Source organism: Atractosteus spatula, chromosome 7 (assembly GCF_055471065.1).
Source record: "Atractosteus spatula isolate fAtrSpa1 chromosome 7, fAtrSpa1.hap1, whole genome shotgun sequence".
Taxonomy (NCBI): domain Eukaryota; kingdom Metazoa; phylum Chordata; class Actinopteri; order Semionotiformes; family Lepisosteidae; genus Atractosteus; species Atractosteus spatula.
Genome location: NC_142712.1, coordinates 63,742,321 through 63,770,085, shown reverse-complemented (window position 1 = coordinate 63,770,085; position 27,765 = coordinate 63,742,321). Strand labels below are relative to the sequence as shown.

The following is a 27,765-nucleotide window of genomic DNA, read 5'->3' as shown; positions in this document are numbered from 1 at the left end:
AATACACACTATTTTTTTAAGTTGGCTTTTTGTATTTAGGACTGGCTCAAATGCCCATGAGGGTGCTACAACACCTAAGAGAAGCAGAAATTTACTGTGAGCTGACTGTGGGATTTCACATGTCCTGTAAGTAAGCCACCTGGATTTGAGTTTGCTTTTTTTATGAGAGACAGGAGATTTAGTGCTTAGTGGAAAGACTTGGGGATAGACTTGGGGCCACATGGTGAACCTGAAGATGAACCGATTGGTTCACAGGTCTGCCCATCAACTTTCCAGGCATGGCCATTGGCTGTGCTGAGCTAGGTTGAAGAGCAGATGCAGGTTGAGGTGGGGGTGGTGGAGACAGGGGTAAGGACAGGACACCATGGGCAGTGGCAGCAGCAACAGTCCGAACAGGTAACGAAGGGGGGGACAAAGGGGTACCATGATACAAAGACACTGTTTGGCCATAGGAATCACTCCATGGCAGAAGATTAGGACCATGCAGTGTTTACTCACCACATGCAACAAAGTATGTGCAAGAGTTCCATATTTATCACATCAATCCACCAAGTTCATGCAAGCCTAATAATTTACATCTAATTCATGCATTTAAGCTGTAAGTGTGAGTACAATAATAACAGTTTCTCTAATGAGCGTGTCAGTTTTGGGCTAAAGCTTTTTCACCAAAAACTACAGAGCACATTAGTGGAGATTTAGCTACTGATTCCAATATATTAGGAAAGAGGCAAAACAATGTTCAGTGGTTGAGGTATAACGTCACTGGCAAAAGTAGCAGAGATACTAAAGTTAGAGAATGCTGTTCATCTGATGGTGTGGGGAAAAGACTTTAGAACTGTAATTTCTGAAATGCTAGACTGATTTAGCTTGCAGGGAACTCTTTCTTCTGTGACTAAAATCAACTGATTTTACTGATGAGGCTTTTGTTTTAACATTTTGTTTGTATTTATTGGCAGTCTGCTGATTTTTCTTGCACTGGTAAATAAGTAAAATTAAATGTTTTATTATTATTATTATCATCATCATCATCGTAGTAGAAGTATTATCTTACTTTTGCATAAACATTATCTTTGAAAGTATTACATGTAGTTGTATTGTTGTTAATAATTGTTTTCATGCAGTTTATATGCCTCACTTGTAAATATAACGTGTGCTATTATTTGCATTAGTGTTGTAAGGCGACGATGTTCGTTGCTTTACGTTTCAAAACAGAACATTTTAGCACCATCTAGGGGAAATGTACTGTAGTAAAACTATTTTATTACGTTCATTTGAACACAGGAGGACGCTAGTGCTCTCCGATGTGGTTAAAATTCATCGGAAAAGGAAAGGAGGAGGTCAAATTCGTAAGTTATTACTACCTTGGGAAAACGGGATAAAATAAAAAACGTAGCAAGAGGAACTGTCTTTACTCATAAAATTAGTTCCAAATGACCTTCTTCTATTATAGCTTTTACCAACCTGAAAAGAAAATGAAAAAAACTGAGAATGAGAGGTTATTATTGTAACTATACTTTTACATGAGAGGTTTTTTTCCTCATGAATCAGCAATGTACACGTATATATGAGGTAAAAGCACATGAAATATATTAGATAGTATTTCCTGTCATTTCTGTTGCATTTTTCATCCCAAAGGTTCTCAGAACTCCTTACATGTACTACTTTATCCTCCACCGAAATGCTACACCCACCGTGTTTATGTGTTGACATGCAGCAATCATTATCCGCCAGCATCCCCAATTCAGAGTATCTGAGGTGAAGAACTGGGAATTGTCTCACTCAAGGGGAAATCAAGGGGATCTTTAATGGAGACACAAGACTGTCCAACCCCGAGATGGAATTTAGCCAGGACACTAGTGTTGCCATCTGAGGTTATATGCAGGATGAGGATGGCACCTCCCACAGGTGTCCCTGGTCACCATGACCATACTGAGCATCCATCCATCCGTTTTCTAACTGCTTTATACACTACAGGGTTATGGGGGAGCTGGAGCCTATCCTGGCTAGCAAGGAGCACAAGGCAGGATACACCCTGGATGAGATGCCAGTCCATCACAGGGCACATACAGGCACAGGCACACACACTCTCACCAGGGCCAATTTTCTCACACGCCAATTAACCTACCAGTACAGTATGCCTTTGGACATTGGAAGGAACCGGGGCACCTGGAGAAAACCAACGCTAACTTGTGGAGAACATACAAACTTGAAGCAGATAACACTCCAGGTCTGGACTTAAACCCAAAGCCCCAGTGCTAAGAGGCAGCAATGCAACATCCAGGTGGGGCTGCACACTGGTGGTGGTGGAGGGGAACCCCATTACCTGTAAAGCGCTTTGAGTGGAGTGTCTAGAAAAGCGCTATATAAGTGTAAGCAATTATTATTATTGTTATAAACCACTGCACCACCGTGCCGCCCCGCCCATGGTTTAGAGGAAAGAACAACACCGACAGGTATAGCAACACCAATCTCAGCAGCAACAACCTACTGTCTGAGCCGACCTTGCTTAGCTCGTACACCACCCTTACATTGCTGAGAAACTGGATTCAGATCAAACTAAAAGAAACTAAGAAATAAGAAGTTCAGTGGGCGGCACGGTGACACAGTGGTTAGCATTGCTGCCTCACTGCGCTGGGACCTGGAGTTCAGTTCTGGACCTGGGCTTCTATCTGGTTGGGGTTTGCACGTTCTCCCCTGTATCTGTGGGTTTCCTCCAGGTGCTCCATTTTCCACCCACAGTCCAAAGACACACTGGTAGGTTAACTGGCTTCTGGGAAAACTGGCCCAGGTGTGAGGGGGTGTGTCTTGCGATGGACTGGTGTCCTGTCCAGGATGTATCCTGCCTTGTGCCCGTTGCTTGCTTGGATAGGCTCCGGCTCCTCAGTGACTCTGATTGGATGAAGTGCTTAGAAAATGGAATCAACAAGAAGTTCAGTGTTCTGAACTGGAATCATAAATATATCCCAATGTAAGTTCAATGTTCAACATATCCACTCTCTGGGTGAACCTGGGGTCTCAACACGCCCTAAACTGTAGTTGCACTGTGAGTGATTGATAGTTAAAAACTATAAAACATTAGTTGTAAACTTGAAGAGCAAATAAGAAACTATTTAAAAAGGCACGGGTTAGGTATTATAAATAAATAAAATTGTACATTCTAATTTCATACAAAAGTGTAAATGTACGTAAGTATAATATATATTACATTGCACATAACCGTGATATTTCCTTAAAATGGATCTACATGAATATTACCCAATTTTGGTACAGGGTGCGTACGTGCGTCTTTGTGCATGCACACTATGATGCTAGTATGCACGTGTCTGGAAACCACCAGCACACAGCGCTCCCCACCGGCCGAAAGAAATTTCTAAATAAAAAAATCCATCACATTGCATCTCGTTTTGATAACATTGCTTTGGTACTGTTACGAAAGGTGGAACATACAAATTCGCGATGTTCCTCAATTGCGATGCGTTTTAAAGTGGTCTAAGATGCATTCTAAATCACTGCATTACTACAAAACGGAAAATAAATCTTTGTATAACACACTTTCCTAAGTGGATGCCATGCCCTGCCGCAGCCTTTAAACACGTGATCACCCCCATTCTAATAGACCAAGGTACGCCTTCTGATTGGCGGCGAGGAGACCGCAGTGCAACCCCTGCAGTCAAATCGTCCGCTAAGGAAAATGACAATGACAAATGGGCTTATTGCAGGACTCTGATATTTAATCTCCTTTGTGTTCATTTATTTGTGCATATTTCATTTTATCCTGGCTTTGGATAGAATTCAGCACAGGGGAGCCTTCCACTGGCAGGGTCTATTTTGTCTCGGAATGATAATGGAAAATGACGCCACAAAGTAGTTCCGACGTCTAAAGGGGATCACCTTGAGCCTGTTGGCGTGTCTGCGTCAGTCCCTGGTAGCTTTCATCGGTGCAAGGTGAGTTTGCCGTGGTCTGGGAAGCGGACAGTTCAATGAAGATAAGATTTTTTAACGTAATATAGCCTTTGCATTCAGAGCATAATATAGTGGCGTCAGTAGGGCTTTAACGATGCAGGGTGCTTTCTTCCAAAGTGGGAGCGCCGTATTTGCGGTACTTCGCTATTTTTTTTTCAGCTTTTCTTTCCGCCTCTGTCTTAACATCACTTGTTTCTGTCATTGATATGCGAGTTAAAGTGCTTCTGGGAAGATCAGACGCTGATTTAGCTGCGAATCTGGTCATCCTCCTGCCTAGTCTATGAGGGTTTTTTTTCATTCCTCTCTGCCAGGTCTTGGCTTTTTTTTTTTAAAGCAGGATGTTAGGCTGTATTTTATATAGTCTTACAGCCCAGAATGAGTTCTCAGGTCCTACTGTAGTTGCCCGTTTTGTAGAACCTAAATCTGGACCTCATCCTTAAAAATGGGAGGTTGCTAGCATCAATTCGGTGTTTCCTGTTTGTTCTGTCCCTTATCACTTTAAAAAGTTAGGTAACGGCAGCACACGTACTAAAACTGGGAACGTAATAAGATACCCGTGTAAAATTTACAAGCCGTCCTGTGCTCCAGGTGCCTTCCTACCGGCTAAACCTAAAAGCAACGCCGTGTAACGGGCGGCTCGGGCTGCCTGGTGCTGTAGCAGCACGGGGTCTCGGCTGCAGCCGTGGGCGGGGTGGAGCGAGGCGGGGTGGGTGCGGGTCCGTTGAGGCGATCGATGGCCCCGCAGCTGCGAGCTGCTCTGCCCGCTCGTGGTTTAGCGCGTTTAAATGTGACGCAGCGGCGCGAGCGAGCTCGCCCGCGGGCGACGGCGGGCCACCATGCGGCGCGTGCGTCCCGGAACCAGGCCCGCTTCCGCGCGGCGGCGGCGGCGCGGCGGGTGACGGATCTCCGTCACGAAACCGACTGCGGGCCGCTGGGAAGGGAGAACCTGCTTTTTCCGGTAACCGGGGAAAATGCGGTACTTCTAGCGCCGTTTAGATTCCCCGTCTTCATTGATCCGACTTCTGCGTCTGCTCATCTTCAAAGGTTTCTGCCTTTTCTTTCCCGGGGGATGGCGATGTGGTCAGCAGAGGATGCAGTAATTAGTGAGAAACCCACGTTTCTCTTCAATAGAAATGCCGTCCTATTATACATTTTTCTGTTACTAAATAATTAGGAATATTTTAGATATCCAAATTGTTTTTATATGAAAGGCTATGTAATACACTAATATAAAGACATGTAGTTGAAGATTTTTAAACTACAGTGTAAGATTTGTTTTATTGCTTTATTCTGGTATACAAACCACAGTTGGTTCCTGTAGCTAGAGGAAAATATACATTTTCCTATCTGACTTAATTATAGTTGTCAGTGCAGTTATTTCTCAGATTGCATCTCATGGCCAAGGGATGTGACTGAATGGAGGAATTGAACTGTGCTGATGTAAAACAGCATTGGCTTTAAATGAGTTTAGGAGAGGATCATTGCACATCATTGGGTCATGCAGATGGGGCCACTTTCAGATGAGCCCGATTTTTGCTCTAACTCATTTTCTTGGAACCTAAAATATTGGCTTTAATTAAAAGGTCTATCACAATTAGTAGTTTGACAAAAGGGTAGAATATTTGAAAAGGTGGGCATTTCTTGATTGCCTCGTGTTCTGCATGATGTAGACTTAGTCTACAGTAAAAATCTTGGGTTATAAAAAAATCATACTAGAAATAGTTGAAGTTTCTGTCTAAGCTTTGCTCCAGTAGGTTAAGCTCTGTTGCATAGCTCTGAAAGCTGTATAAACTGCTTCATCACTTCCTGCTATTGCATAGTAATGGAGCACAGTTGTCTTCAGTGAATAATGGATCTGCCACCAAGGTTTTGAAACAGTTTTATCCTTTGCCCATGAAGTGGAGGCCATTGATTAGGGAACATCTGTCTGTATTGAGTCTTGAAACTAGTGGAAAAAGTACTATCTTTAATATGCAGGCTAATTGGGGTGTAGTACTATGTGTGGTTCTCTGAATTTGGAAATTAGTTCCCAGAGATGAACAAAAAGTTTAACTTAATTTTAAACTGAAATTATGTTCAAAATTCTAATGGAGGCCTAGGGTTCATTTAGCAGGTCCTTAATTGGAGATTTTACTTAACCTTCTCATTCTTAATTCTTTATCCTCTGGTAGACAAGATTTCAGTAATTGAACAGGTGGTTCATGCTAGAGCTCTTGTCACAGTTGTTAGCTCTGAGGATGATATTGATGACCAGCCTCGCAGCCTGTCAGCCCATCTGTGAGTCATCTTTAGCCAGTCCTGCAATGTCACGTGACCTGAGCAAGCACATGCTTCAGTGTGCATATGACTGGACCTGTGTCCCTGTACTCCAACTCTTAATCATGGAAAACTGCTTGCCTTCAAAACTAAAAGGTTTTTGGCTGAGACAACATGCATGATTTACTTTCCCCCTTAACATTGTAAACGGCAGCCTGAATTTACTTTGATATTTATGGCTGGCAAACTGTTCCCTTGTTTTCTGTAGTGGTTAAATGAGGAACAATGGCTATAGGCTAGGGTCATATTGATTGGTGGCACTTAAATTGCAAGTTAGAAAAATTCCAAGTTGAGGGGTCAGATTCAGTCTTCTGCCTCCTTCCTAATGTTTTCAGATTTGTACCAGAAGTCTGTGACTCCTACACCTGTGATTATTGCAGCAGACCAACAATTCATTTGTGGCTGATTTTTGTGGTTAAGAACGAGGCCAAGGTTTGCAGTGTGGGTGGCAAGCATATGACTTGATTTCAGTCTTATTTTCAGCTTAAAACGGGCAGTAATTGGGGACCATATGAGGTCAATGCAACGGAAATGTTTAAAATCTGGCATGTTTTGTGGTGAATACTGAGCTTTTTAGCACTTCTAATGAAGACTGTGGAACCATCTGAGTTTTATGATGAATAGTTGAAAGGACATTTTCCGTTAGTCACCCAGTACAACTGACCTCAAAAAGGAATTTCTCAGTCAGGGGAAATACCATGCAGTTTTGTCTCATTAAGGACCTGAAAGGGGTTTAATGCAGTTTTTTTATAACCAGAGGAAATTTGGTTTAGACTTTGACTCACACCCCCACTAGCCTTGAAGGTTGGTCCCTGAGTCTGCCTCCATTTCATGAGCAGTGTTACTGTTGTGGCAATAACCAAAGTTTCACTGTTAGGTAGGGTGCAGTTTGTGACTCAGACCTCCTCTCTGGATTTTCCTTTTCAGTATGTGCTCATTGATAATTTACTTCAAACTTAAACTTATTTTATAGCATCTGGTTTCCTGAGGTACGGGTTTTCAGCATATACTTACCTACAGGAATAAGTTATATTTTAAGTAATCCCTCTTTTCAAGAAAAAGGCTTTTGTGAAGTTGATAAGAACTCCACTGAAGCTGAGGTGCAGTACAGCTCTCAGCGTTCCCAAATTAAGATTTTTATAGCAGGTGAAATGACACTTTCAGGAATTAAAAGAAAGCTAGTGTAGTTTAACTGTATTCCCATGATAGCCTGTTAGGAATAGAAGAGTGAAGATGCATTACATTCTGTCTGAGAGGTATATGAAGGATTTAAATGCAATGTAATTTTTAAAGGAATCCCTAACTGTAAGTCTTGTTTTTCTGGACCAGTATTTGTACACAGCTGAGCAAGTCACTTTGAAAAGTACTTTCAAATAGACTTCATAAGGCTTTTGTGGATCAATTATTCCAAAGCAGCTGACCTTCAAGGAATCATCCCTGGAGATCAGTGTTCATCTGATTAAGTTTATTGCTGCTTAAATCATCATGCCACTTGCTTTGGTGGGAACATTTTACATTTCTCTGTGGAAATCATTCCTGGTTACTCTGTGGCATAGAACACTGACCTGTCCTTTTTAATTGAGAATGAGTAATTACAATAAATGTATTGGTGTTTTTTCAGGTATTACATCATTGGAATGAATGTGGAGCTTCAGCACTATTCCTGGTGTCAGGTTCTGAATTTCTAGGTTTCTGGTTGGCATTGCTAGTTGTTAAAGCTATTTGAAGTTTAACTGCTCTAGATTAGAGGGAGTATTGTATGAGTGATACTGATTTTTTTTACATAGTTACCTATTTCATTTTCTCAGGTTAGTGTGAACACCCCCTTTACTAATTCTGTTTGGCAGGCATGTGTGTTCAAAAGACAAGTTATCTTGCAGCAATGTAGTTATTGCAAGTTTGGTGAAAGCGTTACAGAATAGGAAATTGTGACTTGACACTGCTGTTAATGTGATCTCCTCTCTGCACTTAAAAAACATGGTAGCTTGCACTGTCTGCACAATTGAGGTTACCTTTCACTTTTCACCTTATTTTGATTTGGAAACTACATCTTTGGATTAAGTTGGCCTAAAGCAAATGCTACAGTAATTTGCCGTCTCTTACTATTTTTAATCCCAAGTGTAACAAGATTTTCAGTGCTTTAACTCTGTGCTGATGCAGAGTAAAAAAAGTGATAAGCTTTAAGTATATTTCTCAACTCTTTGGTTTGTTTACAAGTGTGTTTGATCCAGCAGTAATTTTAGAAGCTTTTTTTTCTAGTGCATCTTTTGAGATGGCAAAAGAAGTAAAGGTGCTCTTGAGTTGGGGGGGATGATGTAACCAGATTCAGTCTCTCCGAGTTCACATTTTCTTGTTTAGGAGGCTAGTTTTAAAGTTGAGTGATTCAAAAGTCTTCCTTTATCTGCAGTCATTTGTGAGTAAATGATTTTGGCTGTTTGAGAACATTACAGCTGAGCTGAATGATGCATTCGAAGCTTTAAGAGAATGTACTGTGGACTGTTATCTGAAATAAGATCTGTCTGAACAGGAGGTATTATTTCCGAGCCTGCAGTTTAATGCTGCTAGCTAACGTCTCTGTGATGTGGACTGTCTTCTCTGTGATGCTGGGGCCTTTCTCTTTGTCTATTCATGTGAAGAGGTGAATTCCCTCTGAGACTGCTCGTGCCCCTGCACGCATTGGAAGCGCAGCACTGCAGGGGGATGTGAGGCAGCTCACGTACTGCAGCGCCTGAATGACGCGTCTGACTCGGATGCTGATTCAGAGGCTACAGCTTAAGTATGCAAAGTCAAACTAGAACACCGGGAGCAGGTTTTAAGAATCGAAGCAATTTACATTTAACTTCAGATCTCAGACTTGTGGTTTTGTATGGTCATATCTCAAATGTAATTTGTACATTTATACAGCAATCATGGTCCTTGTTGATGTAGCATTAGCTGTGGAATGTGATCTCTTAGAAATAGTTTTTTTTCTCTGTGCATGTTTATTTTGAGTCCTGGTTTCTCAATTTCACCTTCAGTGCTGCACTTAAATTTCTGTAAATGCCTAGCAACAAACAAGCTATGTATCCTGGCCAATCTGTGGCTCCTAATTTGCAAAATACAGAATTTAATTGTTGTTTCAAGAATCAGTTGCAATTTTAGTAAGACTTTTCTCAAAACTTTATCCCCATGTAACTTATGTAGGACCACATTCAGTGCTTAGGGTTTCTTGAAAAGTTAGTTTCAAGAAATACAATTTTGTTACGAGATGTAAGAAGTCTAACGGGACCAGAAACTCATTGTGCAGACGTCATAGGGACTCCATGCGTTAAGATTAAGCAGCAAATGCATGTTCTTAAATTAATCCGGAAATGTATCAACATACTACCCACACAACAGAAGAATATGCCTCATAGGTTGGGTTTTAAGTCCACTAGAACGAAGAGTGCCCTTTGGCACATTTTAGTGAATGATGAGCGCAAGTTTCTGTACTATAACATGCCCTTACCCAGATTGAATACAATGTTTAAATGCTCCATGTGGAAAAGGAAATGCTGTCTTCAACAAAGTGACTTTGTAGTGTTGCTTAGATAATTTTGACCCTGGAGTTTATAGATTTGTTGCTGTCTGATGCAGGGTGCATCTACTGGCTACAGGTTTGTCACATGCACATGACCTCTGAAGGCAGAGACTTTGAGTCACTCTAATTCCCATCTTAAGCCAAAGATTGGCAGACTTGTTGGGTGACAGTACTTTATTTTACTTGCTCAGCAAATGCCTGTCCTGTTCCAGCTTGGCATGTAGCCTTTAAGCTCTTCTGTTGACTTGTATATCCTGCATTCTACTGTGCTGACTTCTTTGCAGATATTCAGGAGATGATCTCCTAGTTGAAAATTCTGATTCTTCATAAGTATAAGACCTCTTTAGCACTGTAAAGGTGACCTTGGACCAGAATGGATGGATAATAGGTCATTAAATGTTTTTGGAGTCAAATAGTTCTACCTCCAAGTCATAGTTTTAAGACACTTTAGGCCTTTTTTGCACTGCAATAGGTTTTAGTCTCCAGATTGAGTCTATACAGTACTTCCCGTTCTATCATTCTTAAACTGAACTGGTTAAGAACGTACTGGAGTTTGAGCATGGGGTCTAATTCAATACAGTACCTTTGTAATGAGTTAGGAACTGTTATTTTGGGGGTGGGAAACTTGCAGTAGTGTTGTAATCAGTAGTTTTGGTTATAACCTGTATTGCAGTCACTGTATTTCTGCTTTTTGTAAGCTTTCCCTATTTGTTTTATGACCCTAGGTCTGTACCATTAACAAAAGCAATTGTGTTCATTGCCATTATTGGATTTAATAATACTTTGCCATTTCTTAGGTGTCCTTTGCATTAATAGTTGTTTTAAAGGGTTGTTATACTTTAGGGTTGTCTAAATTGTTATACTAATATGTTATTAAATGATGTAATACTTCTGTAGTGGTGACTTGATGCACAGTCAGTTTATTGCAGATAATCTGCATGTAAGAGGAGGAATGTAGGTCACTGCTGCATAGTAGTTATGGGTGTTACTCTGAATATTGCAGTAAATTAACTATTTTTCCACTAGTACTCTGAAAGAACTATGATTTGTTGAACACCAAGATAGAATCGGGAGTTTTTCAAAAGTGTGTGAAGATGCAATGCAGACTGTATCAAAGGGAAAAGTTTTAAATGCCATCTAATTTTTTAGAACTTGCCTGTATTGTCAATTTTTGTATGTTATTCATGTACATAAGGAATAACACGTGTACTTTTTTCTATGACCAGGACATGGTATATATTCTTAACCTGACTGTATAGAATTGCACGTACATTTTGAAAATCATTGGAACATATTAATTCTTGAGCACAATGCTCTACTCTTGGAAGTTTCAGAACTAAACCAAAGCATTACATTCTCACTTAGTGAGGTATGATAGAAATAGTGATGAATGTTCATGTAGTCTGTACCTTCTAGTCTCTTCTCAGTGCCTTTGGAAATGTTTTGGGTGTGGTGGAAATTTACTGGCAAACTGATTCCTGTTGCATAATTCATGTCTGTAGTGCAGTGTCTGGCACTGGTAGAAGAGTCCACACCCAGCCCCCAACCTCTTCCTTTTTAAGCTCCCTTTTCTAATAGCGTAGGGTTCCTTACAGTAATTCACCTGCAGCGCTCCAGTAATATACTCTGGCTTCATAATGGGTTCTCTCTGGCTTGTCATTGTGGGGGAAAAAAAGGATGTTCTCCATTTACTTGAAGGCTTTATTACAAATCACCCGCTTTGAATTCTAAACAACTAAACAACAGATTTGGTTCTTTCCTTTCAACAGTTTAACTGCTATCACAGTCTTGATTAACATCCTCTGTTGAAATGAGTTGAGAAATGCAGATTTCATCAGCAGATCTGTCCGGAAGTATGGAGCTGGGCAGTTAAAGCTACTGTGCCATAAAATGGGTGGGGGTGGTGATTCATAGTGCTGGAGGGAGGGGGCTGGCACAGGGAAGTGTGCCAGAGCCAGAGTTTTCTCCTGCAAAGCCTGGGCTTCTGCTCCTGCTTCCCTTGTCCTGCTCATATGCCCTGTGGTCACTCGGTAAAGCTTCGTTTTTGAAGTCTTTGGGTTTGGGAGTAGGGCTTGTTGCATCTGAGGCAAGGGATACAAAATAAGTAATGAAAACAATACTGCCTTCTGAAATGTTTGGTAGATTTTTATTAATGCCTATCTTTATCTATGTAGTATGTAAATACTACTTTTGGTTTTATGGCTCTATGCAAGTTATTAGGTTATAAAAATCCTCACCCAAAATGCAGGATACGTGTACATATTTGTTTATTCTTATGATAATTTAGCTATATAGTGAATTTTTACTCCTCAGACCTTGTGATATAAAGATATTTTAGTTTTCATATTAAGATACTATTATTGGAAGGTTTGGGCACATTAACACCAATACCTTCCATGCCTTCTCTAAATATGTACTGTAGACTTTAGAGTTTGTTTTGTGCAAGGTTACCTAGGTGTAGGCAGAGTCCTTGTGAATGGAGTTTCCAAGAAACTACTGAATTTTTAATAGTGCTATTGTGCTTCTGTGTATTCATGCAAATTCCTCCTTGTATATTATAAACTGCGTATCAAATTTCTGGTTGCAAAAAGATGGTGTTTAAGTACAGCAATCTGTTTAACTCTTTGACTTGGTTGAAATGGATTTTGGAGTAGCAATTCTTATGTATTATCAGCTTAATTTGAAAACGAATTACTCCCTGTTACAATATTTTAAGGTGAAAGTTGAGATCCTTTTCTGCAGGTATACTAATTGAAGATATTAAATGGTGCCATTGGTGCAATGGTTAAGATTGCTGCCTGACAGTGCTGGGGCCTTGGGTTCAATTCTGGACCTAGGCTGCTATCCTTGTGGACGTTCTCCCTGTAAACTCCCACAGACGTAGTGGTTGAATTGGCTTCCGAAAAGATTGGCCGTATGATGTCCATCATAGGTCTGTGTGCCCTATGATAAGATCACTTTATTGACCATATACACTTTCTTGCATTATGAATTTATTTTTGCATACCCCAGCTTGCTCTCCATGAGACACACAGACAGAGACAGAGAGAGAAGCTTGGGGTCAGAGCACAGGGTCAGCCATTTTATACAGCGCCCCTGGAGCATTTGGGGTTAAGGGCCTTGCTCAGGGGCCCAACGGAGTAGGATTCCTCTGCCGGCTGTGGGATTTGAACCGGCAACTTTCCAGCTACAGATGCAGATCCTTAGCCATAGTGCCACCACTCCTATTTTTATTTTCTCTTTTATAGAGAGGTCAAGGATCAATGAAATTCACCATTTAGAAGAATTTGCTATTATAAAATGTAGGTGTATTTTAAGGTTGAAATAGTCAAATAGTCTTAGTATTTCATTTTCCATTAAGCACTGTCCAAGTTCCCCCCCCCCCCCCCCCCATTGTTGAGCTGACTCACAGGATCTTCTTGTCTCGCAGGACAAACCCAGCCGTGACCACTTCCACCATGCCATCAACAAAGGCGCAGGCCCAGGAGATGGGCACAGCATTCATCCAGACCCAGCAGCTCAACGCTTCGATGGCCGACACCTTCCTGGAGCACCTCTGTCTGCTGGACATTGACTCAGAGCCAACCACTGCCCGCAACACTGGCATCATCTGCACCATCGGTGAGGGATTCCTTGCAAATTCCACATTCTTCTAACACGGCGTCCTTGTGTTCTCATTTAGCCACCACCCTTTGATACTTTCCATGCTTTCTTACTGTGAGCAAATTCAAATGTTTATTAAATACTTTCTAGGATTTGAGAAGCTTCACGGGACTTTTAATTGTCTTTAAACGCCAGGGAATAAAATTGGTTGTGTAAAGCTTTGATCCCGAAAGCCCATATTTGATCATATTGCTTTAAATTTTTGTCCAATTCTGAATATTTATCATTTCTAATTTTGGGGGAGGGCCCTTTAAAGTCTTTGCCAAATGTTTGCATTGAGTGTAATTTCTGGACTGGGGTTTAACAGGAAAACCATTGCTTCCTCCTTTATTGTAACCTAATGCCATGAGCAGTCAGGAGCTCCTTCATAGTAAGCATCACTCAGCAAGCATGATACAAATAAACCTGATGGTATTGAGTAGGTGAAGATTAAACTCCTCTAAATGGTAGTAGAAGTCTTCCTTTTAATAAGTGGTCCAGTGTCAAAGTTATTATCCAGTGAAGTCATTTTCATGCCCTCCCTCATCCTTGTTATCTCTCCATTTCAAATGTATCGCAGCCCTTTTCACCAGGTGGTCATAAACTGATTTTTCAGCCCCAGCCCTGTTTAAACTTCCAGAAATGACTAATTATGTGTTCATCCTCTGCAGGACCAGCCTCCCGCTCTGTTGAGACCTTGAAGGAAATGATTAAGTCTGGAATGAATGTTGCACGACTTAACTTCTCGCATGGCACTCATGAGGTGGGCCTGAAATTAAATGTATACCGAGATTTTACTTTTCCAAAATCTGTGGTGTATTTCAGAAAAGGTTTAAATTTGTGCTCCGTTTTAATGGTACTTGAATTCTGATCTCTTGTATTTTTGCAAACTCAAATATTGTAAATCAGTTAATGCAATTTGTTTAACTCTTAATGGTGTTTATGGTTTAAGATGAGGAGTGAAGGTTAGGTTCATTAACATGGTGAATAACTTGATTTTATTTTTTAAACCTTTTGGACTGGCATCTGTCATCCATTATAAATTTGCTTACCCTTCTGAAAGACTAGTGATCCCTTAAGTGTTATTGAGTATTTGTTACTATTTTAGTGTAGCTGCTAGGGATTCTCTTAATGTTGCAACAGAAAGGAGAATGTATTGTTTTTCGGTGAAGAGGTATTTTCTACTTGGGAGGAGTGACCTTTCATTCTGGTAGTAATCTGCTTCCAACTCCAAGTCCTGGTAGCCCTGTGTATCCCTACATATGGTAGCATTGGCCGGCTGTGTGTAACCTTTGCAGTAGCACTGCGGCTGTTAACTGCCTGTATTTATAGATCTGACCTTTCAGTGTTCTTTACCTCCCCTTCTCCGTTCCTGTAGCCTGTCTAGTCTGTGTGATCTAGGGTGGATATTGGTGCCAAGAGTACACCTCTGTATAGCACTAGACAACATTGGAACATATAACAGCCTCGCATTTTAGTAGATTATAGAATCTTGCCTACTGTAAGACAGAAAATTGCAAAGCTCAGCTAAAATGATTTGCTAAACGTGAGGGTGACTTCTCCAAGCTTAAGAGGAGGATTCTTGTAGGAAGACCTTAAGCCAAAATGTCAAATTCTTATTGCTGGCTTTAATCCTTTTCATCATTATAGTTAAGCCCCTATATTTCTTTTATCGACATGTTTTCTTCATGTTCTTTAATGGTGGATAAGTGTTTGTCTGGTGGGAATATAACCAGAAAGGTCTTCTGGAGCATTGGCTTTTTAGGGTGGTGAGGGGCAAAGGGTGTCCATGCTCACTAAGAAGAGCAAAAGAAACCTGATATCTATGACTTGACCTCAAGTACTATAAATGTTATCTATGACTGCCAGCTTTCCATATATATCTCTTCTATGTGTGTGTGGTATAAAGAACACTGCTCAGTAATTCCTGTTGCTTGGTTATTGGGCAGCAGACTTAGTATCTGAGACTTTTGTTGCAAAGTGAGTTCAGTTCTAAAGTGTCTTGAGAAATATACATTTTTTTCCTAGAGTATCTTCTGTGGAAACAAACTTTCAATAGTTGGTAAAGGCAGTGTCCATCAAAGTCTTCCATTTCATAACTCTGTATTAGTAATGCATTCTTTTTAAAAAATTTGGGGGTTTATATAATTGCTCCATTTTTAGCCTAGTGTTTTCTGTGAAGTTCATAGGCTAATAAAGTTTGAAAGTCGTTTCATTTTTGGTTGGCTCATGGGCAGAAACTACAGTTTGAAGATGAGCAGTTCTCACAGTAGGTGGCCTATACCCTGCTCAAGCAGATGGTTATTTAGTAGATTTTTTTCCCCAGTCTGAAATGCTTACTGTGTAGGGAAATAGTTCTTAAAGTCTTAAGTGAGTGTTACATTTGTACAAATATAATTTAAGTCTGCTAAATGGGCACCTACACTTTAGAGGTTAGAGTACTGACTGTGTGAAAATGCAAAGCTCCTTTGTAGAGAGATGGGGCATGCAGCGGGGCCTTTTGTATTTCTGTGGTCAAGAGGAAAATCCCTGATCTTTTGAAAAGACTGGGTGAGATGAGACCTGTTTATTCATGATTCATTGTTGGTCAAATACATTAAAATACCAGCCTAGCCAGTGGGGTTTCAGTATATTAGTGTTTTCATTTGTCTAGACATGCTGAATACAGCAAATCAAGGAATCATACTTTTTTTTATCCAGAAAATGGAAAGCTCTGCAATTTTGTTCCCTGTTTGGTACAGTTCAGGCAGTTTTTCCATCTCTAAATTAACTTTGAATTCTTGATACAAATGTCTGCATGATTGCATTTTCATAGCCAGTGTGTGAAAACCTGATCCAGGTCCACTTCTGGAAGCTGCCTAATTAGGGTGCTCAGCCTAGAAGGCCTTATGGGAAACCTATTTCATTAAGATCGTGCAGGAGCACCCAGCTCTGGTCCTGGAGGTCCTCTTTTTCCACAAGGAGATTTAAAGTGGGTCAAGAGTTGAGCTAAAATCAACTTAACTGGAGCAGCCTTACACTTGGGGGGAAAAGTGCTCCTAGTATGTACAATGTGTGTGTATATATAGAATGTTCCTTCAAAATTATGCCTTGGTATTGTAAAGATGAATAGCCATAAGTATTCAAAGATTTCTCTTGACCTTTTTAGAAGAATGTTAAAGGTTTGTTTGTAGATTCTGTCAGTACAATAGTAATGTATAACCAGTGAGCATGAGGCAAGCCAGATGGTCACATGCCATTCTGTGAATGGGCCTTAGCTGATTTGGGAAATTGAGAGAATCCTGCCACATGAAGTTAAAAAATCTGTCTGTTAAGGGGTAATTTTTAATCGGTTGTTGAATGTAAACTCAAAACCTTTTATTTTCTCAGGTGTTCTTAAGTGAATTATTCTAAATGGGGAAAATGCCATTGAGATCTTGCCCTGGTTGATCTGTATTTTATCCCTTTTTCAGTACCATGCAGGAACCATCAAGAATGTGCGTGAAGCCACAGAGAGCTTTGCCGCTAACCCCATCCTCTACAGACCCATCGCTGTGGCTCTGGACACAAAGGGACCTGAGATCAGAACTGGCCTAATCAAGGGAGTGAGTATCCCAGGCACCTCTGCTTGGACAGGAAGACCTTTAAGCCACAAACAGAAGATTGTCCATGGCTTTTATGGCTAGTCCTGCAAAGTGGGAGATTTTTACTGGTTTTTAAATATTTCAATCAAGGGTGTTTTCTTTCCATAAGTAGTTTTGCAGGAGATACTGTATTGAATAGATTCCCGGTGTCAATTACAATGAATAATGACTAAATGTTTTAAACTCCTTTCAGAACACAAATGTGGTAGTTGGATCTGCTTCTGCAGGCCCTCCATACTGCTGTAGATGTATGGCCAGAGTTTGATTTTTTTTCACTGTTCCCTGTAGAGTGGCACTGCTGAGGTGGAGCTAAAGAAGGGAGCAGACCTGAAAGTGACCCTTGATGATGCCTTCAAGGAGAATTGTGATGAAAACACTCTTTGGGTTGACTACAAGAACCTCACCAAGGTGGTAGAAGTGGGCAGCAAGATCTATGTGGATGACGGGCTCATCTCCCTCCTTGTGAAAGAGAAGGGTAACGTCTTCCAATTCAACTGCATCTTGTACACAAATTTAGTATTTTAAATAGTGTAGATTTAATCTATATTAAACAGCAGTGGCATTTGTGACTTGTGGTAAGATTACATAGAGTATGACAGGTGTTAGTAACTACTGTTTGCAGAAATGGGCTGATGGTGAACTATTCCAAATTTCTGAACTGGGTGTGAACCAAAATATAATTGAAAGACTTTTGGCCATTTCCAATGGAAGCTGTTGGATTTTCAACCATGAGGTTGCATGAGACATAGAGAACTTGTTAAACGGAAGGCAAGTTATATATTCACTGCAAACAACTTGAAAGGAGATTCAGACGAGTGTAGAAACTGAGCTTTAAGGCTGATCTTAAACCATCAGTTTATAAAAATCTAAAACTAATGGTATTTTCCTTCCCAAAGCTTGTTTGAGAAGTCTGAGCTGTTTTGAGACTGATCAGCATGTTTTATGGGTTTGTTGTCTGGTTATAGGCTCTAACTTTTGTCTGTGCGAGGTTGAAAATGGAGGTTCTCTGGGCAGCAAGAAGGGTGTTAATCTGCCTGGGGCTGCAGTGGACCTGCCCGCTGTCTCCGAGAAGGACGTCCAGGACCTGCAGTTTGGTGTGGAACAAGATGTGGACATGGTCTTTGCCTCATTTATCCGCAAGGCTGCTGATGTGCATGCTGTGAGAAAGGTGCTGGGAGAGAAGGGCAAGAACATCAAGATCATCAGCAAGATTGAGAACCATGAAGGTGTGCGCAGGTGAGTAGAAAACGTGGGAGTTTGTGGCTTGTAGTGTTATGTGGCAGTTTTTAAAGTTGCAGACACGGTGCATTTGAAAGTTATTGAAGTAATCTTACCTTTCCTGTTGCAGGTTTGATGAGATTCTGGAAGCCAGCGACGGTATCATGGTTGCTCGTGGAGATCTTGGTATTGAGATTCCTGCTGAAAAAGTGTTTCTTGCACAGAAGATGATGATTGGTCGCTGCAATAAAGCTGGGAAGCCAGTTATCTGTGCCACTCAGGTGCGTATGCCTTGTTTGTAGTTTAAGAATTGAGCCTAGGGGCCTGGTAGCAAAGAAAAGTTCATTTTAGGTCTTGTTTGGATTAGGTGTCCTTTAAAAGATCTCACCCTCGTTCACTTTAGATGCTGGAGAGCATGATTAAGAAGCCAAGGCCCACCCGCGCTGAGGGCAGCGATGTGGCCAACGCTGTGCTGGATGGAGCCGACTGCATCATGCTGAGTGGGGAGACAGCCAAGGGAGACTACCCCCTGGAGGCTGTCCGCATGCAGCACATGGTGAGCTCTATGCCCTTTATCTGAGCTACTGATCATCCCGTCACCTGGTCTGTAATGGCATAAAATGTTGATGCATGCTATTACCCACAGGAATCCAAGATCGGTCTAAAATTTGTAATGTACATACTCTTATAGATATTGACTTATGCCCACATGGCTACATTTTGCAGCATTCATTGTCAGCTGAACTATTTATATAGGTTATTGTTAAGTTTGGCTTTGCATAATGTGCGTGCTTCTACTTTACTGTGCCACCAATATGTGCAAGCTGACATCCATTCTCCACCATGAGGACTGTTTTTCTATTTTTAAAACTTTTGAAAGACCTATTTTAAGTTAACTTTTTTCAACTGCTACTCTGATCGTTGGCAATAGTAGCAAAGTTGTTCAGTATTGATAAGTTCTTGGACTAATGCAAAACCCGTGAATATTGAATGTATATAAAGCTGCATACCAAGTAGTTTACATCCAGTTTTCACTGTTATGAAGGTGTAGTGCTCACCCTGTTATACAGTACAGGTTTATTTTCAGTGAAAATGACTTTGTTCAAGAGCAGATCTCCAGTTTAGAATGGAATCTGTGGGTAAACTGTTTTTTCAAATGCTTATGAAATTTGGCATGGATAGTGAAGGTCAATAGAAAATTGTCAACAGGTCACATGGTTTGGATACCATATTGAATTTTCACAGTAATTATGAAAATTATCTGAAACTTACTGCATAGTCATGGTTATTCTGGGACACAAAGAGCACAATATACTCTAAAAATGTACTTTCCTCATTCTGTATTTTCAAAAGCCTCCTTAAGGCTCCTGACTCTTGCTTGCACATTAATGTTGCTTGAACTCTTTTTCACTGGAATTGAAATTTCTTAAATTTCTCATGTGCAGAACATTTACCTCCTGGAATTGTTACCAGTGTTATTCCAATACGTTTGCATCCGGTTTTGCCTGTGTTTCTGAAGTGATTTATAAGGCATTCTTAACAGCCATGGGGGTTTTTATGAATAGCACCTGAAGAAGGCTCCACGGCCGGAACGTTGTTTTCTTTCTTTTTTTCAGCATGGAATTAAACCCATTACTTGTAAATTAAAACATGTTGGTGTTTGAATTCATTACTATGATGCATGCCCTTTAGGTGGCTGCTGTATACAAAAGATTAATTGGATAAAATCCACTATTGATCTTGTGAAAAATCAAGGCTTGTTGTGGCTGGAGTTTAATTTTATTTTGTGAATGGCACTTGATGTGCCCCAGGCTAATGTTCTGCACAGGATCTTAAATTTTTGGAGCACTGTCTAGTTTTTCTTGATCTAACTTGCCTTTAACATCCTTCTTTCTCTTACTAACTGAACTAAACCACTTTGCTTCACTTCCTGTCTTCTACCCTTCTCCCTCTTACCCTGCGTGCTCCTTCATCTTCCATGCCTGCGCTTTGGTGGCAGATCGCTCGGGAGGCCGAAGCGGCCATCTTCCACCGCCAGGTGTTTGAAGATCTGCACCGCATAACGCCGCACTCGAGTGACCCCGCAGAGGCTATTGCCATCGGTGCGGTCGAGGCTTCCTTTAAGATCTTAGCTTCAGCTTTCATAGTACTGACCGGGTCTGGCAGGTAGGCAGACAAAGGAGGCATTAATGCCACCTTCACCTTCTCCAAAAGTCTTGAACAATCCGGGATATAGCATTTGCAATGCAGCCTATGTCCAGAGGATTCTTTTCTTGTGCCATTTTTGGATTTGTGGAGGATAGCAATTTTTAAATGTATTGCTTACTGACCGGATTGTTTTCAACACTTTTTGCTGAAGGTGTAAGGTTGGCTGTTAAAGTGTGACATTTTACAGCCTGGTGAGCAAGCAAGTCAGGGTCTGCAGTGGAGTCTGTAAGGTGATGGAATATTGCGGTGTTTGGGAATAAATTGTGATGTGAAGGATGGTAAAGTGGCATGTTGAAAGCCATTTTAGTTAGTCTAATTATGAAGAAAAGACTTGATTAATTTTAATTTGCTTTATCTGTTCACATCACAATGTACTGAGTGCTGTTCCTGGTGGTTGTGGAGTGGTCTGACTGTGTTACCCCCTCCCCGACTGGCTCTGGTGGCTGCAGATTGCTCGGGAAGCAGAGGCAGCTGTGTTCCACAGGCAGCAATTCGAGGAGCTGCGTCGTCTGTCCCCCCTGACTCGCGATCCCACTGAAGCAGCTGCCATCGGTGCTGTTGAGTCTTCCTTCAAGTGCTGCGCCAGCGCTCTGATTGTTCTTACCAAGTCTGGCAGGTAAGGGGAGAGCTCTGACTCGCGGGGGATCCCCAAGGTAAGATGTGCATACTCCCTTCATAGGGGGAGCTGTGGAAGGATACAGGTACATGCTTCCCATTGGAGATCTAGCAGTTTTAAGATTTTTGGAGGCTTTAGGATGTAAGAATCTGGTATTTTTATGGATGTCAACTTTCTCTGGCTTGCATTAGGCTGCAAGTAATTCTTCATGGGTTGATGATCTTGGTACACAGATGTAAGAGAATATTGCAATTTCAGTTCTATTTGATAGTTAACATTTATTTTTAAATCCATTGAAAAGGCATGCAGAGTGGAAATTATTGTATTACACCTCTAATAGTTCAACTTTTTTTCTGAAATGTGAAATACTTCTCAGCTATATCGCTTACCTGCCCCCCCCCCCCCCCATCTTTATGGTCAGTCATTGCAGTTTGCCTTTCTAATTTGGTCACATGCTTGTTGCTACACTGATGGAGAGGATTCTGCAGTACGCTACATTGCAGTTCTGTCTCCTGACCTTTGAGTCATGATCCTTGACATTTCTGAAGTTATTTTTAGTTCTGTTCCAGCTGTCTGGTTGAGCAAAAGAGCAGTATAACAATGTATCTTTCCCTGAAGAGAAGTGATTTTGAGGTACAGATGCAGCCAACTAGAATGCGCGAGGTGTCCATAGGTACACCATGATAGGCACACAGAGGTCACATGTGGCACCTCATCCTTATTTTTTCCCCCCCATTTGTCAAATACAGGAATGCACTTCTCTGTTCCACTGCCAGATGACGGTGATTTCCAATGCACTGTGCTGCTGCAGACTGGTATCCTGTCAATTGAAGTCAAGTGTGCATGTAAAAAAATATTAAACGTGGAAAACAAATACCACTCAAATTACCAAATTTCATTAAAATCCAGTTCACTTAAAACCTTCATTAAAATGCTACTATCATGAATGAAAACCAGTATCGACTTAGTTTGGGTCACTAGAAATTCATGGATTCGTGGAGCACTTAGTCCCTTGACCCATTTTAAGTTCTATAAAAAGAGGATCTTAACCATTAAATATGAAATCAAAGTCCATTGTAAACTATTGTAGACAACTTTCTAAGTAACAGTTGACAGTAATTTATTTTAAATTTAAAATCAGTAAATACTAAAATGTGCAGAGACCTTATGAGGATAAACATTTTTTTCATATTTCAATATCAATTACTTTTTTGTTCAGTGATGTTTTTATTTTAAACTTGGCAAATGTTCATGAGAAATGTAGTTGAAGCACGTCAAAACCTTATTTTCAGCAACTGCCACCAGCTATAGCTGGTACTAGTATACCAGCTATTCATATATTAATTGTGTTTTCAGCCATCTCTTTTTAGTTCCTTGATTTCATGTTTAGTGAGTTTTAAAGTAGGCTTCCAGTACATGAACGTTTTAGTGATGTTGAAGTACCATACGAAGTGATCCAATGCGGGAACTTTTAATTTAATGGCCCCAGGTTTCGTTCATGACAATTCCCTTTTCAGAACAATTGCACAGCTACATTACACTTTAAAATAGCTTGGCTATGTGATGTTTATATAATTTTTTGGTCTAATTTCTTGGAAATGTTTAAATGAAGCTACTATTCCAGTAACCTCTAACGCAATACAAGTGCTACTTATCAATCTGCTCTGAGCAGTGAAGGGCTGAATTTGGCATTTGTCCTGTCACCCCTTATAGGGGAATTGTTACTTTATATTTTAGGAGAATAGGGTTGTGTTGACTTACCCAAACTTAATTCAAGTCTGCCTGAAATTCAGGAGTAGGCTCTTTTTAGTCCAGAATTTTTCTGATTTGCCTTAAGCAATTAGGGGAATGTATGATGAGCCTTTAATTTTCATCTGTGTACTTAATTGTCAACTCTGAAAATATTTTACTTTTTCCCAACTTCCAATGTCCAAGCTTTGACATTCTAAACTGACAAATGTTACATTTACAATACTTTTTCTGAAGTGATATAAACTGAACATTTTCTTTTTGGGAAAAGATTGTATCCTGGTCAGTCATGACTGACCATGACACGTTCAAGTGACTGTTGCTTAAATTCTGTTACCTTATTAGAAAATTGAGCTTAGATGATTAAATGACAAGCAAAAGGATCTGTTGAATGTTGAAGTGCAGTGCCAAGATAGTGATGCTAGTTTTACATAGAGTATGTGCAATCAAAAAACCTTCGTGAAGTTGCCGAAAAAGATTGAAGGTGCTGAAAGGTTATGATAAATGGCCACCTTTTAAAATTGGGTTGTTCTCCACTGGGACTGCATGTGATTTAATATGGAAGCCCTTTTTTCAGTATCTGAATATCCAAAATTGAACCCACTTGTCCCTTTTCTTTTAGATCGGCCCACCTGATCTCCCGATACCGCCCCCGCGCCCCGATCATTGCAGTGACTCGTAGCGGGCAGACAGCACGCCAGGCCCACCTGTACCGCGGCATCTTCCCCGTGCTCTACACTCAGCCTGCAAATGACGTGTGGGCAGAGGATGTCGATCTGCGTGTTAACTTCGCCATGGAGATCGGTAAGCAGGCTTCATACCTGGGTATGTGAACAAGGAGGAGTTGGAGTTTCAGTTATATTTAAGTCGGAGGTTAAACTAAAAACGGAGGTGACTACAGTCTGACTAGCATTCTTGTTTTGTACAAAATGTAGGTTAGAAGTCGTTCATAGGTTCTTGTCTAAAATGCATTAAAATAATTTTCACTCGCTTGAATTCAGTGAAGTGTGGCATCTTTGTTAAACCTGCACAGAGCTGTTGTAACCCATTTTCCTTCTCTTGTAGGGAAGACCCGTGGGTTCTTCAAGACGGGCGATGTGGTCATTGTGCTGACTGGCTGGCGCCCGGGCTCTGGCTACACTAACACCATGCGTGTCGTCCCTGTACCCTAAACCGAGGGACTCTCCTTCGCTGTCCTTCCCCTCCCTTCTCCTACGGCAGCTTGCGAGGTCCCTCTCCTTTCATTTTCTGCTGTCTCCCCCCTCAAGCACTCCTTACAGTAAAGAACAAGACAAGAACACCTGGCCCTTCTGAGGCCCACTTAGTATGTTTATTTTAACCAAAACTGCACCACAGTCCGTTTGTGAATTTTCCTTTTTTCTTCTCCCACACTCCAGCCTTCCTAGTTACCAGAGCACTTGCTGTCTATCTCTAGTATTTATTAAAGGAATCCTTGCGCAGAACTCATCAGTGGAATTTAATCTGGAAGTCTTTGCCAGGCTGCTCTGTTTGGAAAGATTATAGAGAACAAAATATGGAACGAAGCTGAAGGCCTCTAATTAAAATAAGAACCTTCCTCAAAAGAACGTTCTTGTGCCACGCTGGGTCAGTTAGATGTGTACAGCTAGGCATGCCACCTAATGAACAAATCTTTTTTCCAATGCTCTTTTTATTGATATCAACCAACTTTTTCATGAGGCTTACCTCTTTCCTGATGAATTACATTAACGTTCCTTTTTGTTCTCGTCTTGTTTTAAATTTGAGTTGCCTGGACCTCCCTGCTACTCTAGGTTCCTGTTTTGTCTGCTGTCTTCTGTCCTGTATTTAAATGCTGCACTCCACGTTAGGTTTTGTGTAATGTTTGAAATCATTGAGTCCTGAACAGATGATGGGCCACTAATCCATATTTTTAGGAATATTTTGACATGGATGATCGGTTACAGTTCTGCAATATTGAAAGTGGTAGAAACCTAGGTTCAGACTTCTGTAGTGGCACAGTGTAGTACTTAAGCACAGTGGTTAGGGTTTGGTTGGTGGGTGAATGGCCAGTTTATTTGATAAGGGGGCAGTGTTGACCAGCTGCACAGTGGGCCTTGAAGGTGTAAGTGACGACAAACCTCTGGTAATGTCCGAGATGGTGCTTGGGAAGGAGAGGATAATATTTCATCAGAACTTTTTCACTGATACCAAATAGATCTGATTGAAATGAGGCAGCTCTGAATAAAGAACAGCCTGCTTGAGGCAAACCACTCTAATTGCGTCACAGAGTTCAGCTCTTATGGGTAACCAGTTCTGTGCCCGAGTCTCACTGGCTCAAGACAGGCTTCAGCATGTTAAAGCTTTTGTAGAGGGGGTGTTTACTCCCCACGCCCACCATCTGCTCCCCTGTCACACAGTGCAGGTAGAGCCCATGCCCATCCTCTGCTAGAACCTACGCTGGTGTCCTGTTTGTGTGTGTGTTCTTGTTGTCCCCACTTGCTTTCTGGTTGAGTTAAAATTATATATAAGGAGAAAAGGCAGAAAATCTGGTGTATCAAGTTGTCCTGTACGACTGGATTTCCATCAATAAAGTGATGAGCACCTGACATTGTCTTGTTTTCATAACCATGCACACCTTTTAGTAAAATCTTATAGAACATAGACCATCAAGCAGAGCTGCAAATAAGATTTTCCATTGAAACCATCCTGAAGATCTGTTCCAGTCTTTGATTTCTCCAAAGAAAGTGTTATTTGAAGTTTTCTCCTTGGTTTTAGGGGTGTACTTTTATAATCTGAGTGTCTTCATTATCTGATTTATCCCCCCCACCCCAGGCCACCTTTGACATCTCCGCTTTGAAGACAGAGCCACACTGTAAAACTCCTTACTTTAGTTTTTGTTTAAAATCCATTTTAAGTTCCTAGTAAATTGTTGCATAGTATAATGCACTATTTAGGTATAAGTTGTATTGCCAAAATTCATATTTTACCTTTCAAAATGCTTTGTGTTGTCCATTTTATGTATTGGTGTTCCAAACTTCATTTAAATTTGTCATTCAGATTACTATGTTCTCTCAGTACTAATATGATGGTTTTAGACTCTTCAGCCAGCCTTCCCTCACTTGCAATATATAAATTCATAGGATCAGTAATTAGTCTTATTAAAAAGTCACTGAGGACAGTTAATTTTCTTGTGGTCGGCTATATCGCTTATATTGCATTTCCTTTTGAGACTAATCCTTCATAAATTGTCAGTTTAAAATGGGTAATGACAGGTTGTTGCATTCTGTTACATGAACCATATGTTTAAAGAAATCTCATTGACAAAGGACAATATCAGCCAGCAGCTAGATTACCCTACAACTCAAAATTAGCAGCCCACTGAAGCTCAGCAGGTGTGAGCTTGGAAGGCCTAAGGTACTGGCTGGTAAGATAGCTGAAAACTAAGGTAACTGCTGGAAGAACTGTTAGTGGGGCCAATAGGTAGTGTTCACCTTGCGGTCTGTGTCCCCTAATGTCCCAGTATAGTGATGTGGACGCTATACTGTAAAAAGGCACTGTCCTTCAAACGATGTATAAAACAGGTCCTGTCCATTAAAAATCCCAGTGTAAGTTTTAAGTGTAGGGGTGTTACCCTGGAATCTTTGCCAACTTACCCCCCCCCTGGCCTTTACCAAGAAGGGCCTCATAATCCCATGTATGAACTGGCTTCATCACTCTGTTCTCCCCACAGAGCTGATGTGTGGTGAGTGTACTGTGTGCATTAGGGCTGCTGTTGCAGCATCCAGCTGGGGCTGTGCATTGGTGGTGGAAAGGAATCCTCATTCCCTGTAAAGTGCTTTGAATGGAGCATCCAGGAAAGCACTTTATAAGTGTAAGCAATTATATCAAACTGGGAGAAAGTTTGTACTAGCTACTATCATTGTATTTGTTTTGAAGTGAATAGTTGTCCCCCACCAAATGAGGACACTGTTCTTGAATCTACAAATTCCCAATTCCAGTCTACAGGATATAAACTTTCATATGAAATCGGCATATCGGACTGAAACATTTAATCTTTTTTTGCCTGTAATACAGCTAATCCTGCTCTTTGCACCTAACCCCAAGGTATAGTACATACTGTGGTAAAAGGAAAATTCATGACTTCTAGCACTTAAGTACTATTAAACGCTAAAATATATTCCCACAAAATCAAGACTCAACTTATAAATGAGTTTACAAACCCTGGGCTCTGCAGGAAACTTGTAGGTTTAAATCTCAGATACTGCTGCTGTTCACTTGAGATCTGAGTTGCATCACCAATTGCTCCAGTGAAACACCCAGCTGAGAATGCAGTGTTGGTTGCTTCTATATATTATAATACATAATACCAAAATGTGGCTTTTTAAATAAACAGGAGTGAACCTAAAATGTCACAAGCTTATTTGGTTGTTAGTAGCTAATCAAAATAAGGAACAACTTCAATTTGAGGTATTTCAGACTCCCCTCCTTATTAACCTGGGGCTTATCCTTAGATAATCAGGCATTAAAATTATACATGTTCCTTACACCTTCGTCTAGAAAAGAACTATTTCAATACAGCCAAAACAAAATCAACCAGAGGACATTGTAATAATAGTGTGGTTTAGGCACTTGTTTTGTCTCGTTAGTGTTATGAACTTTTAATTTTAATTTGCTTGGATGCTGTATTTAGGTACTTTAATAGAAGGATGCAAAAATATTAAACTTGGTCCTATATCTAGTTTGATTCACTGCAATAGGAAAATCTGCTTAGGGCTATTTGTACCTGCTCTTATGAAGCCAGAAGTCTTGCTTGAGAAGGTATTGAACATGTGACTTCATCGTGGTACACAGTGGCAGGTTAATTTCGGTAGTGCTGAAATTCACAGATCAGT

At 40.7% G+C, this 27,765-nt stretch overlaps 1 protein-coding gene across 2 annotated transcripts; it reads left to right on the top strand.

Moving 5' to 3' along the window:
• The first annotated feature begins 3,875 nt into the window (after nt 1–3,875).
• Nucleotides 3,876–25,479, top strand: pkma (pyruvate kinase M1/2a). 2 transcript variants are annotated; one of them, XM_088922026.1, is made up of 11 exons: nt 3,876–3,945; nt 13,269–13,459; nt 14,152–14,243; nt 16,933–17,064; nt 17,392–17,578; nt 18,069–18,339; nt 18,452–18,602; nt 18,725–18,877; nt 20,979–21,145; nt 23,517–23,698; nt 23,960–25,479. In XM_088922026.1, the coding sequence occupies exons 2-11, from the start codon at nt 13,297–13,299 to the stop codon at nt 24,064–24,066; spliced, it is 1,605 nt and encodes a 534-aa protein (XP_088778152.1). In that variant the 5' UTR covers nt 3,876–3,945; nt 13,269–13,296; the 3' UTR covers nt 24,067–25,479. The 2 variants fall into 2 exon arrangements, with proteins under 2 accessions (XP_088778152.1, XP_088778153.1); XM_088922027.1 differs by lacking the exon at nt 20,979–21,145 and adding an exon at nt 20,321–20,487.
• The last annotated feature ends 2,286 nt before the right edge of the window (nt 25,480–27,765 follow it).